The 18,659-nt window shown below is 37.7% G+C and overlaps 1 protein-coding gene across 1 annotated transcript in view; it reads left to right on the top strand.

The window, feature by feature from the left end:
- The first annotated feature begins 9,042 nt into the window (after nt 1-9,042).
- Nucleotides 9,043-18,659, top strand: part of LOC130582555 (protein FRA10AC1) — a 19,777-nt gene continuing 10,160 nt past the window's right edge. Inside the window, exons 1-7 of the mRNA XM_057381342.1 lie at nt 9,043-9,196; nt 13,447-13,523; nt 15,513-15,605; nt 15,691-15,736; nt 16,530-16,606; nt 17,293-17,376; nt 17,851-17,935. Of these exons, the coding sequence (XP_057237325.1) occupies nt 9,164-9,196; nt 13,447-13,523; nt 15,513-15,605; nt 15,691-15,736; nt 16,530-16,606; nt 17,293-17,376; nt 17,851-17,935 (495 nt within the window). The 5' untranslated portion in view covers nt 9,043-9,163. The remainder of the gene's footprint in view (nt 9,197-13,446; nt 13,524-15,512; nt 15,606-15,690; nt 15,737-16,529; nt 16,607-17,292; nt 17,377-17,850; nt 17,936-18,659) is intronic.

Below are 18,659 nucleotides of genomic sequence, written 5' to 3'. Positions count from 1 at the left end.
TGTTTCTCTTAAGGGAAATTGATACAAATCATGTATGYCATCATAAGTTTAAGGCTTTCTTTTTCACACTGTAGTTTTAGATCACAGTACCACAGTACATTCACACATTAATAGTACATTAGCTTCTTTTTAACTGGGGAAAAAAATTATGTTCTGTTGTATGGGCATCTTTTTCTGCAAGCATTGATGTCTTCAAATAAGAAAATATTGAAATGCTTCACTAGTCTTCTTACTACAGAGTGGAAAGGATGACAATTCATCATCTATTTGATTACTATCAAGAGAGCAAGGAAACAGCATTGAAAATTCTACTACAACAAGTAATGTTTTGAACTTCTGGCAATGTGTCCTCTGACAATGCTGACAAAGCTAATGTTAATTTTGTAAGTTACCTTCCTCTCTACCCTTTAATGGATAGTGCAAGTGAAAAACTGCTTGTACACAACCTTCCAACTCCTTTATTGCATAGAACAATGAAGTGTGCTATTGTTCAGTGTCATTTGATTAAGATTATGAAATCTTTATTTTCAGACTTTGTCTAACAAAAATCTGGAATTATCATAGGAAACATTTTATTTTACCAAGCTTGAACATGTAGAAATTTTGAGGACTCTCTCTAGAACATATTTATCTCTATGTTCTGCAACTAAAATAATTGTAAGTACTTTCCAGCTTTTAGAAAGCATTTTTCTACATTAGAAGAATATCACTGGTTGCATCCTTTCAGGATAATGAAATCCCATTAATGGAGACAAGCAAGTGTCTCAATAAAACTTACTTTTCTTTCATAATGCAGTAAAATTCTTTCAAGGTGTAACAATCTGATCTTAACTGTGAAAACAAGATACATGAGTTAAAGGATAGGTTTCAAGAAATAATGGATGGCAAAATATTGGTAATTAAAGTAACTCCTTTAGTCTAGAAACATGGGAGTTTTATTCCACAGTATACRTTAGCTCCCAATCATGTAATAAACCAGGTTCATGTCTCTATACAAAATATCTTAAACTTACTCAGCAAAGTTAGCTTTCTAAAAAAATTGAGTGATTTTTAGTAAATTACAATGAAAAGTTGTAGGTCAACAGAAAATTGTATGGGAAAGATTATGCTTCAGGAGTTCTGTATTAGGATCTGAATTTAATGTTTCATCTCGAAAGGCCAATTTTTCTAGTTCTTAACATTTGTGGCTGGATTATGGCCATATCTAAGATAAGTGAGGTAGTCAAAATAGTATTTTCCTTTTGTTAACAGATTCATATAATAGCAACCTGCCAAATACTAACTTTGTTAAGGCTGGGGTTCAAATAAAAGTTTTACAGGGAAAGAGTGGCATGGATTTACTAAACCAAGATTGTTGAAATACCTGAAAACAGATCCTAATATAAATCTAAATAACACAATCCATCTCTTATGAGCAATATATTTAATGCCAGTGTAATGCAAACTTGAGAGAATATTTCACGAAATGCTAAAGGAAATGTTTTTTTCACTCAAATCTCACTCCACATCATGACCTTTATCTTCCATGTGGTTATGTTTTATTTCCATTCAAGAAAGGCAGTCATCTAGATATGTAACTGTTAAATGTTTTGACTTATCACTTGCTATTTCAATGTGGTTTCAGCAAGTAGCAGGGTTGCCCCCAGGGTACAGGCTGGAAAATTTCTTTTTACTTGTCAGAGATACTTTTCCTCAGTGGTTTTTTGAGTCTGCCGTTTTTGGTTCTTGAGTTRTGGATATTACACAGCTCAGTGCTGCTGGCTATAAATAAGATAACTTGATATTTGTAACTACGTTAGACTAATGGTTCCCACTTAGGGTAGTTATCTTTCCCATTCCACTAAGGTGCCACRAAATGAATAGTACCCTGGAAATATTTTCAATAGAAAGGTTGATAGTATTTCAGCACTTCATGTCTTAATGATATTGGTGATTAAATWACATAAAATTGTATTTAATTTGAAATATAATCCCTATTATTTCCAAACTCTGGCAATCAGTAGTATACTTTTACTAATTAAAGATCACTTCTAGCAAAATGGCTCATGATAYTATTAATTAAATGAGGTCTCACAGCAGTACTCTATAAGCATGAAAAACTGTGAAACGGGAATTTTTAACTGTTTCATTCTACTTCAGTTCTCAGAGCAACCTTTTTATATCCCTGTATACTTCAGTTTTCAAKGAAGGATCAGTTATTGATCAACTCAACCTAGATACTAACAGCCTCTACATGCAGCTACTGTACTAGTTTACAATGTAATCCCACTGAAATAATAAGATGAAATGAGGATTGATTCTGTCATAGTTATATCATATGATGCTCTTACCTTAGATTTTTTAAATCTGACTGTGAGATTCCAAACAATTAACTGCAGCACTGTATATTGTTAATAATCACTGATGAATTTTCTTTGCTTTAGGACAACCAGTGGAAAATACTGTGATGAACTTGTCTTACTAGTTGCACAGTACAGTGTTCAGGACTGGCCTTCTGGATTACTGAGTTAAGATCTCAACTTCTAAGTTAAGATGAAACATCTCTACAAAACAGGTGTTTTCTGGAACATGTTTGCAGGAATGAGACCTCTCTATTAAATCTAATACATCTCTATTAAATTTTATCATAGACTTTGAGGCACCTTTCTTTTCCAGGTTATGTAAAATGCTGGGTACACAAATAGTGGTTAACTGCTTCTGTGATTCAGATGACAATGACTTGTCTGTCACCTTTTTATACAGAAGACTTTAGATACTAAACATTCCCTGTCAATGATTTGTACTTTTCCTCAACTCTCCTAAGTGAATATTATGAATATACATACATGGTAGACATTATGCACAAAAATGCATGTCAAGAAAAGAGGGAATGCGTATCTTTTCCACTATGGCTTAAAAATGCAATGGACTGCAACTTTGCTCACATTTTCTTTTTTTTCTTCACCAAAAAATCCAATTTGAAACAATGTAATTTAAAGAAAATAAGTACATTTTTTGTTTCTCAGTTGTTTTATTTATTTCCACATTACTGAATTTTCCTTCTCTTGCTTATTATTTTCTATTTTTTTTTTCATCTTATATAATAACTGTGATATCAAACTGGAAAAACAGATTTGCCTTTCTCTTGTATTTATGTAATTGAATGCCATCAGTCACTTTCTACCATAGCAGATCTAGACATAAAAGTAAGATTAGGCATTCTTTGCTCTCTTAGGAAATAGTTCATACTTCAGGGAATTTAAGCATAATGAACTTCGAAAATCCCCCCAAATGAAAACTGGAACACGGTGGAGGAGTTATAGTTTCTGTATTCCACTTACTTAAATGTGGTTGATAAAACTAACAAGTAGAATTGAGTACATATTGGTAATTACTTTTTAATTAAATTCCTGATAGGCTGAAGTCACTACTCTTGTTTATGCATGCCTACATGCATGTGTAATCTAGTAGTGAGCTTTGTTCTGAGCAGAGCTGCCAGACTAAGCTCTAGAGACCAAAATCACCTGCCACACACCAAATGTGGAACTTGCAACGACAATTAAAGGACATTAGACAGGAGTCTACATAATATAGCTCTAGGAAATTTATTTAGTATATTTTGCAAAAATAATCCCAAAGAGATGATATATTAGGGGGCCGTTTCTAAGAATTATTTTTGATGGAAGTCTGAATTATTATTTTTATAACTGAATCAGTTAGCCTTTACAGGGTCATACTATTATTATTATTTACACTACACATCTTAACAAAGGCTTGCAGAAAACTTTATTTCAATGATGTTTTTTGAAATACACTGAAGTTTTAGGATCAAGGTTGATGCTTTGAGTGTTCCCTTAATTGCAACAAAATGAATGAATGAAGCAATCTGGTTTTCAAGATATTRTTATAAGATTCTTACATAACTCTGTAGTCACAGGCAAGAAAACTAAAATAGGTGTTAGAAATTAAAACAGCTGTAGTTCTTCAATAGTGCATTTGTGATTCTTTAGCGTATTAAGAGTGGAAGTAATATTACCATCACATAAACTGTTGAGCAGGACTTAAACTACTTCAGTCCATGATAAAGAAGATTAAGGCTGCTCTTCTGTCAGTAGTAATAAAAAATCTTACAAATGGTGTGTGACGTTGAAAGGCCTTATCTGCATCAACAGGAGGTGGAGCTAAGGGAATAAGTAAGGTAGTCTGTATTTTCTAACATTGTGGCCTAAACTGGGATTCTGTTTACCAATTTCTTCATTTCTTCTATGAAGGCTTGTTGGGAGACTTTCAGATCAACAGAAAGTTTCAACTTTATTAAGAGCCTTTGATATTTGTTTTTGTCCTAACAGCAGAACAAGCTTAATTTGGAATTTGAGATGTGCACTGTTATCTTCTTGAGCTTTCCACTGCTGTTTCTTGCACTAACTTCCAAATTTTGGTTTTAAAATAAATGCTCTGTAGACAGACAATAGAACCAGCRCCTTCAGTGCACTAGGCAGTAAGTAGCTGTGGAGACTGACTGTGATTTGTTCACCCTAGAAGTAGAGAAGCCAGAAATAAAAAAGGTCCATGGGTAAATTCTACCTCTCATGTCCTTCTAAAATGCCATCATCTGTGAGGCCTGCCTTTAGATATACAAATTTTCAAAAGAACTGTTTTCCAAATTGCTTTTCATATTGGAAGTCTTAGTGTTATTGAAATTCTGTCTCCACAATGTATCTGACATTGATATCCAATGGTGTTAAACAGGAATAATTAAGAGAAAAATGTTCACAGATAACTGGAATTTAGGAAATTCAATACTCTTATAATGGGATTAGATATCATATTATTAGCTCTATTTTACCTTATTATCAAGCGAAATGCAATACAATGATTGTGGCTACTTACACAAAGGTCTGGGATTTTGGAACAAGGAAGGAAACTGATGATCAATCAGATGCTATTTTTTCAAATGTACTTTTCTAACAATGACTAGACACTGAAATGGTAAYTGCAACTTCAAAATAGCATAAAACTGCACAGCTGTTGGCAAAATAATGGACACAGCAGGGCTTGTCTATGATTACTTTTTGTAACTGACTTGGTACTGGAAATACCTTTAAACACAGAAATTATTTTCTTGAATAAATTACTCTATCAGCCAAACAAAAACAAGTGCATTTGCCTTTTAGCACAGCAACATTGACATCTAGTGGCTAGTTAAACTTCATGTTTACTATTCCTTGTGTGACAAAAGATGTGGAATACACCATTTATTGAATTTGACAAAACAGATATGCACTGCAACAGCCTGCTATCTCCATATAACCTCTAGATGATTGTAGAATATCACTAGTCTTCAATAACTATTTTGGAGTGACCAGTATCAGTGATGGGAACTGGTGAGCGTGAACCACAGCCCCATTGGTTTTGCCAGACTGTCTTTCCAAGTCTTAAGCTTGGGATTCAGCTGCCTGATTGTAGTGTATACCTTCCTCAGGGCTTAGGAGATACAGTGAATCCCTGAAAGTGTACACAGGTACATCTAAAGGAAGAAGAACTACAGTTACTGAATGTTACTGGCATATGGGAATGTTCATTTTTAGCTTTACTTGCTTTTCTACAAATTACTAGGGGGTTTCAAATAGGAGGAGATAAAAATCGGGAACATGACAGATGCCAAAGTACTGTTTGTACAATGAAGACACAAAAATAAATTATTTGGCAACTTCATAGACATGTAGGAGAGAAGGAAGGTGCTAACATCAAATAACATTAGAAAGTCTAGTTGCCTCATTTGTCAACAAAATAACAGTCTTAATGAAGAAAGAGGAAAGATTAGACATGACAAATTTCCATTTTACTAGCATTCTTGATGGTTCCACATTACTGTCTCATAATCAAACTCAAATGCAGTCCCCAGCAAACAGCTCAAAATGGATGTGGTTGTCAGTGACTGCCTTGCCCTTGCTGTCCATACCAGTGGTTGCTGCCTCTTCAAGCCTGCTGGCAAAGTCTTCTGATGTGTTTCATTAAAAGTTGGAACAATTTTTTAATTGGCTAACAAAATTTAGATTCAACAAATCGAGGCTGTTGACTTTAAACAATTTTACCWGAAGATCTTAGGAGGCAATCACCTTCTTGCAGGAAGGCTGATGTGTTTCTTCCTGGCTAAACACTGTTAAGGACTAAACAACTATGCTTAATATTTCATAAAAATACATAGAAAAATCTGAGTCTGAAAAAGGAGCAATAAAATGTAAGAGTTTTTCAATATGTAAACTATACCGAAACGTTGAAGTACTTTCTTAGGCTGCAAAAAGGGAAGACTGTGGGCATATATGTCTGCCAGTGTTTCAAGAAAGATATTATTCAAATGATGATCAGTTCTTGCTTTCTGTACCAAATAGTGCAGGGCATTAAGAAATTATCTTACGTAGCAATAAAGAGGATTTTTCTTAGATAGAAAGAAAAACCCCTTTATACCTAAGAGGTTAACAGATTAAGATATTTAAGCTGTSAAATCTCTTACACTAGAACATTTTAGGAACAGCTCAATAAGTGTGTCAGGTAAAATTCTTTGGATTCTGCATCTCCACCATGTATGTACCATGTCTGACTTAAGCTTTTTGGATACACCAGATCTCATACTTAACCCACTCTAGATTTAAGGCAAAGTTAAAGTTAAAACTACAGTGATGTCTCCTTTGTGGACCAKGAAGTTCAGGGCAACTGTAACTTGAAGCTATTGTTTCACACTACTGCTGAGCTGATCTAAAAGAAAGCTGTGACTGAAGGGGCAGCCCCTATTTCTTACCTCCCACTTCCCTCCTGTCCCATCGCTCTATCTCTTACTCTTTTTTGCTCCACCAGGATTACTCATCAGACACCTCAACAGTACAGTCACAGGAGTTAGGCCAGCAGAAAATGATAGTCTGCAGTTCAGCAGGAGTGGTCAGATGAGCRCTAAGGCCAGTTCAAGAATGCTCTCTTCAGCGGTTGCTAACCTATGGATTGACTTACTTATAAAGAAAAGCTGCACTCCTAAAGCTTGGCTGTACAGACACTGAAATCCAACTTAAAACAGTAGCACCCTCTGCCCTGTAAAGAATTATGCCCATCTCATCTGTTCTTTTTTCTGTATCTTCCAGTCTTGTGGGATTCATATGAGAGAAGTGCCGTCTTGGTGTCAAAATGTACTGTTGCTAGAGTTAAACTACAGAGACACTCCCATTGGAGCCAAGTATAATGCATATACCAAGCGCGAAGGGCATGTTCAGTTTCAACTTCCAATTTATTTAGGAGGCTACTTCTGAACCCATTTCCCAACTGTAGCTTACAGTAGCCCATGTATAAAAAGTACGCAGGTGATGTTCGACAGCAACACAGTCAGACATCAGAAAAGCATAACATAACAGGATGAAATTATCTAGCTGCTATTCTCAGAAAAGCTGTTTATAAAATAATTCCAGCATTTACAGCAGTTGCTATAGTTGGACTCACTGCAGAATTTTCCTGTCCCAGAAACTGTATTTTTTCTATATGCAGGCTTTTGTGGCCACAACACAATGCCAAGAGACTCAAGAATTGCAAATCTTTCCTCTACCTTTCCCATTCTTCTTCAAAGTGCATAATCAATGATACGTTGGCCCACTTTCCAGAATCATGTCAGGATTCATTCACACTAAAGCAGTCTGTCATTTCCATAAGACAAGAACAACAAAAAGATGCCCGCTATTACAGCTTKGAGGGTATACATTATTTATTTTGATATATTTAAATTATTAATTAGGATAATTCCATTTTTGCAACGGAGTCTCTGCCCTTTAGAGGAAACAGGCCGCATACAATAGGACTWCAGCAGAATACTGCATGCACTCAGATAAGCACAGTGCCACTCCAATTCCTTTCCATGGGACCCTTTAGAATCGTTTTTACATCCCTCCACAGTGATAATGGCATAATGAGTAACACAAACACGAGGTCAGGAGAAAAAAATAATTCTGAAAGTGGAGATTTGGTAGCCAAGGTAAGGAGATAGATACACTGTCAACTACAGTGTGTGATTGCCCTACTGCAGAAAAACAACTACATGTAACTTAGATTTTAGAACTTGGATATTACAAGGATAGTAGCAGTATTTCATTTTTAATATTTCCCTGTATTAAGTGTATCTATGGTTTACAACCCAGGAATCAATAACACAACTGGAAACTCTGACACAGTCCAGAATAAAGTACCTGTGATGGATTAAAGCACTTCAAACCTCAGCAGTTCAGGTTGTGTTTGATGGGAAACTATCAATTCCTTGACAGCTAATTGCTGTATCTGATAACTTAATGCCGAAGATTGGTGCTTCGCAGCTACTTTATCAGAAAACACTTTTGGTTTATAAAGCTCCTTTTTAKGATTCAATCCACAGGCTCACAAACTCTTATCGCCCAGTTGCCGTTGGTCCTCACAGGGAAACTGAGTCACATTCTGCCTTTCGTTCTTCTAACTGCGAGATGCGACTGCAAAGCAGAGCAGCCGCTGGCACAGGCAGAAATCAGCGTTACAGATCACCATGCCGAGCTGCGATCGCGGTCTSTGCCGCGCCGAGGGCAGCGCTCATCTCCCGGGCACGCCTGGCAGCTGCTGCCCTCCGCACAGCGCCTCCCGGGCCTCCCTCCTGAGGGGTCCCCTTCTCCACGAGAGGTCTCCTCCAGAACAACGACCCCCACCCCCCGATCCCTCCCGAGGGACCCGTTCTGCCGGACCCCGGCACCCGCAGCGGGGTCTAAGCCCGTGYCCCCACGACAGGGACTGCCCTGGCCGAAAGCGCGGGGGATGGTGCGGGGGCGATCCGGGCCGGGAAGGACAGGGGAGCACTGAGGGCTCTCTGGGCGCCTGCGGCACAGTCCTACCTTCCCAGAGGCGGAGACGGCGGCAGCCGGGGCCGCTCACCGGGTTCCCGGGCAGAGAGACTCCCCTCGCCCCTACACATGATGAGCGGCTTTCCCCTCCCCTCCCCTCCCGTGCGGGCTCGCCCTCGCCCTCCCCCGCGCCTCGCTGCCCCGCGCCGCCCGCCCGCGGCGGAGGGAGGGACGGAGGGAGGAAGGGAGCTCCCGGTGCGGCCCTGCTCCGCCTCTGCCCCGCTTTCCGGGAGCGGCCCGCAGAGCAGCGCCGGGGCCGGGAGCAGGGCCGGGCGGCGGAGGCGGCCATGGAGCCCAACCAGCTGCGCCTCTCCGCGGCCGTGAGTGGGGCCGGGAGGGAGGGACGGAGGGGKTTAGACAGGGACGGGCGGGGACAGGCCCGGCGGAGGCCGCGGCCTCCATGGTGGCGGGCGGAGGGGCCCGGCCGTGCCCGTGCCCGTGCGGGGAAGGGCCGAGCCGCCTCCCCGGGCGGGCGGGCAGCCGGGGGGTCGTGCCTATGCCCCGCTCCGGCGGGGCGGACGGGTCTGGCGGRCCGGGACAGCACTGGACCACTTGCGGGAAAGCAACTGAGAATGAACGGCTTCGGAAGCTGCGTCCGACACACCTGGGCCGGTGTTCGGTGTGATTTTTCTCTGTGGAGCTCCACAAAGCTCTAATCCTCGATGTCGTGGTCTGCTGTTACCTACCTTTTACTCCTACTTTTTCTTTCATAGTTTYAATAAAGGGGCAGTGTCTTGTGAGTGCCTTCTCTCTTTGTTAGCCCAGTTCTCTGTACAGTATATGCAAGCACTCCTTGTAAATGTTTTTATAAGAAAGAATAGGTTTGACACTAGTTGTGCCTGTTCTTAGATTTTTTTTCCCCCCAGCTAGGATTGGCAAAGTCTCATTAAGACAGCATCAAGGTGGGACGAACATGTTGCAGTGAAGCATTCTGACCTTCCCTACAACACTCTTTATCCAGCCAGGATGGCTCCTCAAGCCCTCTTGGAAAACCTGTGCTTCCTTCAGACCCTCCCTAAATAGTTTGTACTAAAGTGAGCACTCGGGCCTGTTCTGGGCCACATTTGGGCTTAGAGCAGACACGGCCACAGACCTGCGTGCTGGGCAGATAAAAGGAAGGATGGGAGCAATACTTACACGGGCAGTGGCAACACTAGGCCTGAGGTCAGAAGCCACATATTTTATAGGATTGTTTTGCCTTCTTTTATTCTTTTTAAACTGTTATTTAAACTGTTTAGCCACCTGTTCTGGAAAGGGGTCAACATGAACTGTGATATGTCCATTTCACCAGTGTGTGTTCATCCTCTTGGAAGAGACATAAAAGGAGGTGCCTTCTCTAGATGCAAATAGCTGCTGTAAATGCAGTACTGGGCAGTTTGTAGTGCTCTGTATTGACATCAAGAGTAGGTATCTCAGTCTGACATCAGTTACGTACAACATTTGTACATTTACTGTGTTTTGTATGGCTTTTAGGAGCCAAGAGTTAAGTGGACTCTGTTTTGTCTCCAGYTGTTTCACTGTTAAATAATCCAAGATGTTTGGATTACTTAAAAGTGAGCTCAATGTACCCCAAAGCATATTTGTGCTTGTTTTAATTTTGTGGTTTGTTTTGTTGTTTGGGAATAAAAAATTCAAAGTTGATGCAACAGCAAAATACACTGCACCATTTAAATTACGTAGCTTTCAGGTTTATATTGCAATAAAACACTTGGTATTTGTATTAATAATTTACTAGAAACATTCTGAGTCTGACAAATTCCATCCAAGAGAAGTTTATATTAAAGTGTTTATTAAATAGGGAAAGTAGTTATTTTAAATTTTGTGTTCATGTCTGTATCTGCAGGCTGGGAACAAAGTTATCTGCTCTTCTCTTATATTAAACATTTTCTTCTTCTGGTATTGTTGTCTGGCTCTCTTTTTTTTTTTTTTTTTTGGGCAGAAGGAGAGAAATCTGTCACTAAATTATACAGTATTAAGTAGGTGTCTGTTTACATTCTCCTTCCAAAATGGCAAGATTCATTTATGGATGAGATTCTTTGATGGAACTCACAAAATACACTGTTTTACCAAAAGTCAGGTCATTTTGGTATCATCCTAAGGTGTCAGCTTAGAAATTATTCAGTCCCAGGCAAATTATTCTCTCCACGAGTGTGGTCCAGCACTGCTGGAGCTGCTGATGTCAAACCCAGCACCAATGCAGTGTCTGTGCTGCTGTTGCCTTCGATGGAGAAGTGATCTAGAAGTGTCAGGACATCAGTCATGAGTTGTGTTCTTTTTCACTCTGAATTTATCTTTGAGGTATTGTAATGATTCAGAGGAATGCCTGAAGCTGTTGGAAGAGCAACCTAGTCCTTAGCCATACCTGCCCTTATATTCGCAGTCAGCTTTACAAAAGGCAGTCATCAACTTCAGAGAGCCCTGCAGTATGACTCTGTTGGAGCAGCTTTTCTTGTATCTTATTTCTTTTTGTTTGAGTCATTCCTGGCTGATTATTGAGGATGTCTGCTTCTTTCCTGGGGTACTTCATTGAAGAGCAACTGCTTTGTGAAAATGTCTTTTCATTTGAGCTTTCCTCTTGTCTGTTTCAGTGCTTCATCTGTCTAATGCTTTCGTGCTCATGGTGTTGGCTGGGACTTTCTTCCCTTTTCAGTGTGAAGGAAGCTCTCGATGTTCATTTGGGAAGCATTACTAATGCCATTGAAAACATACCCAGATTAGCGTGATATTTTTTTAAATTTAGTGGCCAAATAGAAATATATTTGCTGAATATTCATGGAGTGTTCAAACTGTCTAAAGTGTGTTCAGACTTTTTTTCAGTAACAAAAGTAGCAACAGGCTGGCAGTTAGACCCACCTAGCTATAAGAGTACATTGTTGCTGCTTTTTTTGCCGGTGCATGRGGACCAATTGCAGCAGACATCTGCTGCGCTTGTTTGGTTTGGGATTTAGTTAGTTTAGTTTTGGGGGAGTTGTTTTTTTGTTTGTTTCTGTTTTGCTTGGTAATGGATAATTTTTATGTCTCCTGGGAAATAGAAAGCAGAAAACAGAAAAAAGTTCTTATTTGCTTTTGTTCAAATATATATTTAGAGGAGAATTATGTGTTCTTTATAAGCATCCAGAAGAGTGGGAGGAACATTACAGTATTAATAATAATAATAATAAAACATTTTTTTAAATCTTTAAAACATCCCTTCCCCATWAGTCTGAGAAGATAGTGTTTTACATACTGTGCACGATACAAACGAGTTGGTGGTGTCAGTAGAGGATACAGCTGACTCTTCAGCGCAGCATTTCTGCGAGGCATTTGCGTCAAGAGAAGGCACCTCATCAAAATCATCCTGAGSAGTTATGTCTTTTTTTCAGCTTTGTTTTTCTCAGCTTCTTGGCTGAGGAGGAATATGATTGTAAGTGATCAGCTGAATCAAACATGCTTGTTTTCTAGCCCAGTGTCTTTTCTCATCCACAGTTACAAGATAGGTAGCGTGTGTCGCACCTTTCCACATGCAGATACCTTAATAACCATCCCTCTTGTTTTTACCTCAGTTGTGTAGAAGTTTGTTTGGAGTCTGTGCTGGTTTATGAAGTTACCAGCTCTGGCTGCTCTCTCCCTGTGCTGCCCCTTCAACTACCTGGTGTAGGTTGTGGGGGCTCTGGATGAACTGTAAGGGAACTTTAATWTTTTTTTTGCATAGGTTCCTTTGTAACTAGGGCGAGTTTTTTGATCTGGTTCRTGTGTACTTTCACAACTGTAACAGAGAAACTGGAAGGAAGGTACCAGAGTAGGAGTGAGGGAGAGGAGATTGGATCTGCTTAAACCATTGCWTCTCCTGAAGGAACTGAACATGACACTGTGCCTTGAAAAATGCTGGTGATAGATCTGGGCATCAGTCAGTGCTTGGTTGTTTGAAAGCKTTATGATATGGATATTTTGTTTTTCTTATATGCATTAATTTGACAYTGTAGTCTAAAAGTGTGTGGAAAAAAAGGTTTCATTTTCTGGTRGGAATGTTGTGCTGATGAGGCAGTACATTTTTGCAGGCATATTGTCTTTTTGTATTTCAGTTATTGCTTCGATCAGATTTCCAGCTACCAGTATGAGATCAAATGATCTAAAATGCTGCATCACAGCCCAAGAATCGTTTATTCCTATTTTTCTTTCTTTATAAAGTGAGCATATCACTTGCTGCTCTCCAGCCCTCTGAAAGACTGGTTCCTAGGGAAAATACTCACCTTTCTCTCACATAAAGAACATTGTTTGGAAAATAAAAACCAAAGCTATTTATCATACTTTTAGTTTTCTGCATCTRTGTGAAAGTTAAATAAGAGGACATCTGCATATAAATTATTTATAAAATGATCTGTTTTATAAAATGATCTTTCTTTGCCTTGTGTTATTTGGAATATACTCTGCATTGTCTGTGGAATTTTGTTTGGCTTAGGCAGATGAGAATTTGCTCTTATTGCTTGCTCTCTCTTGCCCTCTTATTTATGCATGATGGACAGTACTGATTTGTAATTATGCCATATCCATATTACATTAGCAAATATATTGACTAGTCTATTATTTTCAGGCACGTGGCCATGGAGGCTATGATTCTGATTTTAGTGATGAGGAGAGTGGAGAGAAGTCTCTGCAAAAGACTAAAAGGTAATGTAATACAGTATTAACACTTTGCATTATGTATTTTGTACAAATGGCCTCTTAGTGTGCATAGAAGATGCTGTTGTATGTAGGCGTTGTATTCTGGCGTTGAAATGTTTTTTTTTWAAAAATCAATCTCTTTGATTTCTGCATCTCCTCATCTCAAGCTTGCCAAAGCTTGTCATCTCCTAGGGGCAGCTGATTAAGATCTGTTCTGCCATCTCCATCTGGTGTATATTTGCCCCTCAGTTGTTGGAGCAGAGTGTTTTGTTTTTCCAAGCATTAGTATCCACTGCGGGTTTTGGCAGCACTSTTCACATCACTGTGATCCATCAGGACAAATGGAACTGCTAGGAGAGCAAGGCTAAAAAGGCCAAGTGGTAGCAGGCTTTGTAGATATAAAACACAGAGATATAAAGTGAAGAATTGATGCTACTTTATTATTTAATTTGTGAAGAGGCCTGGGAATTGGTGAACTGTGTTGTGGTCAATCCTTGAAATGCACCTGTACATCTCTTATTTGTGATGACCTTGGCCAGTACTTTCAGTGGTTTGGACCGTTAGTGGCCTCAAATTTTGTAGTCTGATCTTACTATATTTAAAGATTTGTATTTATTTATGTATTTGTTTTGCTTTTGTACTGTAGTTCCTTGACATTTTCTGCACCATACTGAACATTTGGCCTAGATTTTGCATATAGTTTTCTTAGTTTTTCCTGTCTCTCCCTTGCTCTTTCATTGAACTTTATTTAAGAAGACTTTCTGGAAACTTTCCTAGGAGTATTGCATAGTTTTCCTTTATAGAAAAGTTGAAAGATTGGGTTTTGTATTGTCTGATTGCATTCCGGGAAAAAAAATCATGTTTTAATATTTGAAACAATAACAGGCATTGTGCCATTTCAGTTATTTTATAAATATAGCTGTTCTCCGTTAAAATAGTGACTCATTTTGTTCAGATAATATTTTCTTTAAATGCCATTGCACACTTTCTAGGTGCAATATTAACTAACTGTCAGGAGCCTTTCAAAAATACCATCATTATCCTTGTTCTGGCACACCACTGCTGATTCCCAGTAGGGCTGTTATGTGGCTTTCTTTTCTTGCTCTATCATGGTATTTATTTTCACTTTAAGGAAAATAGTAGTCTTAAATTCTCTCCAAATTGTTGTTTTATGCAGTCTCCTCATTGGAATTTTGTGCTTACATATCCTTTTGAGTAAATGATGCTCTTAGTTACGAGAGTTCTATATTCCACAGCTAGAAACAAATTCCCWGGCTTGCTTTCTTCATGTTTCTGATTTCCATTCTTTCTGCCCGCTGATAAAAATGGAAAAATCTTTTCTTCAGCTCAGTTCATGAATGAAATTAATTGAATATACCTTTTCCTAGATGAAATGTGTATCTTTAACTTTTTATTACTTCATTGAACTGTAAAAGTATTTTTAGCTGCCTGCTGACAAGTGTGGTTTACAACATGGCAATTGATTTTTAAATTTGTGATTCTTCTGATTACACTACAAGAGACAGAGCTGTTTGATGAGGTGTGGGGACATTGGCATGAAGGGGTGGAATAGGGTTACTGCTAGTCACTCTCATTCAATGAATGCACTGTCCTTCCTGTTCCTACTTTGTTGTGTAGCTGTAGTCYTTTGTAAAGGACTTTAAATGTCAGAGTGAAGCTGAGGAATCTTCCAGTTTTTTTTCATTGTGGTTCTATAGTGATAATATTAATAAAAAAATATTACAAATTTCTATTTTAAGCAAYGGCCTATAAGTGGCAACTGGAAGCAAATACCTTTCTGATTTTGTTCTGCAAATGAGTAAAGTCCAAGCTGACTTTGGTTCTGGAGTTTCATTTTACTCTTGTAGAAAATAGAAATATAACAGTTTTTGGTACTCAAAATAGTGCAAGGCAGATAAAGCATATGGAAGTTTTATTGCTTATGAAAAGTTCTTGATGACTAACTTTTCTTCCTTTTATCCCACCTACCTTTAGAACAGAGGAAGATGCCCTCCTGATAAAGCCWTTCCAAAAAGCAAAACAAGGCAGTGTGGTTCACAGACAATTTGCAGCTGAAGAATGTGATAGGTATTTTTTATATACCTTGCTTTTGTGAGACATTTTCCTCTTAATGGAAAGATAGTTTTCACTGAAACATGTTTGTTATTAACAGGGAAGAAGCAAGAAAAAGAAGATTTCACTTGATATCTATGGATGCTGTATCCTTCTATTTCATTTTTCAAGTTTGAAGATGGGGCACAGATTATCTATTATGGTAAAATACTGGGATTTCTCAGTTACAGTGCTAGATACTGAGTCCTTCTTCACAGGACCTTCTTTTTGCTGTTGAGATAAAAGTTAATTGAAAGTCTTTTTGAGAAGCCATATATAAAGATTTAATTTGTGAAGAAGCTTATTGTCTGAATAAATAATTACATATTTTGCTCGAATTATGGTACAAAATGTATTTCAAATTACGTTTMTGAGGCCAAAGTGTTCTAAGAAACATTACATGTTTTCCCATGATTTTCATTTCCAAACTAAAGCATACAACTTTTATTTGTATGTTGATGGTAAAAATGTAAGAAAGTATTCAATTTTAGTAGCCAGATCATTTTTATAATAGAAAAGTACAAATATATTTGAAACCAAAACTGCAGTACAAAGAAGCTGTTGTCTAAATCACAGCTGAAAAAATAAAACAAGTTTCTGTGTATATGCATACAGAGCATCTTTGATAAAGGAAGACAGTTTTTAAAATGATGAATGAGGTTTTAAGGATGAAATTGCATTGATTTGCTGTATTTGGAAATTAGTTTCTATGAGAGATTATTAAGTAAAAGTTGCTAATTAATATCATTCTTTTGTTTGGAAATCACTGAACAGTTTGTGAGAAGAAAAGTTGCTGTCTAAAGTATATAAGAAGATTTTTGTTGATTTTTTTTTTTCTTTTAAACTATGGTAAAACAAAAGGAAATAATTTCTGAAACAATCCTTAATTGYTTTATTTAGTATGAAAGACATAAAAAGTTTGTGCATGACTACATTTTATACTATGGCGGCAAAATAGAGGATTTCCGACGATCTGGGTGAGAACTGTTAACAAACTTTCCCCTCCTTGACCCCAAAGCTCCCCTTTTATGTAAAGCTGTTAAATATATATTATAGCTTTGAGGCAGAGGTGGATGTAGCTATGTATCAAATTACTAATTATTTTGGTCACAAATAGTAACTACAGTAATTGCAAATATCCAAACACAAAACTGCCTAGTTTAATTTTGTTTCCATATTTTTAGATAGGAACTTACCATGGGCTGAATTATTCTTCTTTTGTTATGTAAAAGGAAAGATGACAGGTGATCATTAATTGAGGGTACATTGAGAAATATCTGTCAGTACCTTCAAAATAACAGTCTGAAACACTTTTGAAATGTGCAGAACTGCTATCCGTTGTCCAGAATAATGATAACTTCTTTAGAGCTATCTATAACTGCCTTTTAATATCACTGTCCTCAATAAAGAGTGTAAAAAGTGTTTTCAGACAGGGTCAAGTCATCCCCAATTTCAGTGGCCGTTTTTCATCATGAGTTTTTTTATTTGGGAACAGGTATGCCAGGGAATACATTTTTGATAGTTTTTTTTCATTGCAATGTATTCCTTTATGTTGTGAGGTGGAGATCAGAACTGTAAAATATTGATGCTTACTAAATTATTATTTGATGGATTTTTATTTTAATGTTACATCATACTAAAAAAAAGGTGTGTCCTTTTATAGAGCAAATGACAAGACGGATCTTGATGTTATTAGAGAAAACCATAGATTTCTGTGGAATGAAGAAGATGAAGCAGACATGAATTGGTACGTGAAACTATTATAGGATGTGTTATTTTTAGATCACTTGTACTAAATTTGTATTTTCCTCTACTAATTAAGAATTACTGTGCATACTTGGTGATGGTTCTTTGATCTTTGATGCATTTGAAAATGAAAGACCATTAGAAGGTCTTTCATATTGTAATATTGCTCAAATACCAACATGAATTGATAACAGAAAGAACTAATACTAGTTACTATGAGACCCAAATGACTGTTCAAAAACTCAGAAGAAATCAGAATTTGAAAAAGTACAGTCTAGTATGTRCTGTGGATTTATTTTATATTTGTTTTTCCAGTTTTATGGAAATTACTCCTTAATGARTGTGTATCTGTTGCATTTGTAGGTCTACAACTTCTGTTCTTTCAAGGAAAYATGTCTTTGTCTTGCTAATGTCATTACAATGTCAAGTGTTCTTCTCTTGTATATTTAATAAAAACCAATACATTTTGTTTTAGGGAGAAGAGACTTGCAAAGAAGTATTATGATAAATTGTTCAAAGAATACTGTATAGCAGATCTCAGCAGATACAAAGAGAATAAGGTATCTTTTATCAGTGTGAATCATCTTGGTTTTTGAAGCATACCCTTTTTAAAAATCACCTTAAGGTTGTGGATATGTTGTAAAACCAGAATTTTAGTACCCCTTCCATAGAAAGGGAGTTGKGAGAATTTGTCAAGTTATTTAATAAGCAGCAGCAGTTTGAATCCAAGCATTGTMACTGCCTCAAAAATGGGCTTCTGTGGGAATAGGAACATTTCTGTCAGATGATGTTTTATGAAGAGGTACATTGTGTGTGAAAGGCAGAAAATGCAAAGGGGTTAAAGAAAGAGGCTAGAGAGGTTGCTTGGAGAGGAGCAGTAGATGAAGCCTAAAATCCCATGGAATGTTGCTGTTAAAAAAAAAAAAAAGTCTAAAAGGAGTTTTGTACTTGAATGCTGGCGGAAACCATTTTGGAAAAGTCTATTCTAAAGCAGCATCTTTTGCTGGTTGTTCTTTTCTGTTTGTGGAAGCAGGATTTGTATGTGCCTTGTGAATAAATAGAATTTCTTAAGAGAAACAGCCTAATTCCAGCACCAGGTTTTCTTCTGAACCGGAACAGCCTTTACTTTTTCCAAGTTTTTGGCTGACTAACTTCTTAGTCAAAGAGTATACACAAATTTTCTATTGTGGTTTTCTAAAGACTGGTGCTGAACTCAGATCTGACTTGGTGTTTCTAGCACACAGTAACCCAGCCTATATAATTATTTTAGACTATTTATGGTAT

The sequence above is a fragment of the Malurus melanocephalus genome, unplaced genomic scaffold (genome assembly GCF_030028575.1).
Source record: "Malurus melanocephalus ecotype Western Australia unplaced genomic scaffold, MMel_1.1 scaffold_12, whole genome shotgun sequence".
Lineage (NCBI taxonomy): Eukaryota > Metazoa > Chordata > Aves > Passeriformes > Maluridae > Malurus > Malurus melanocephalus.
Note: the sequence above shows the minus strand (reverse complement) of the source record. Positions and strands in the feature narration are given on the sequence as shown.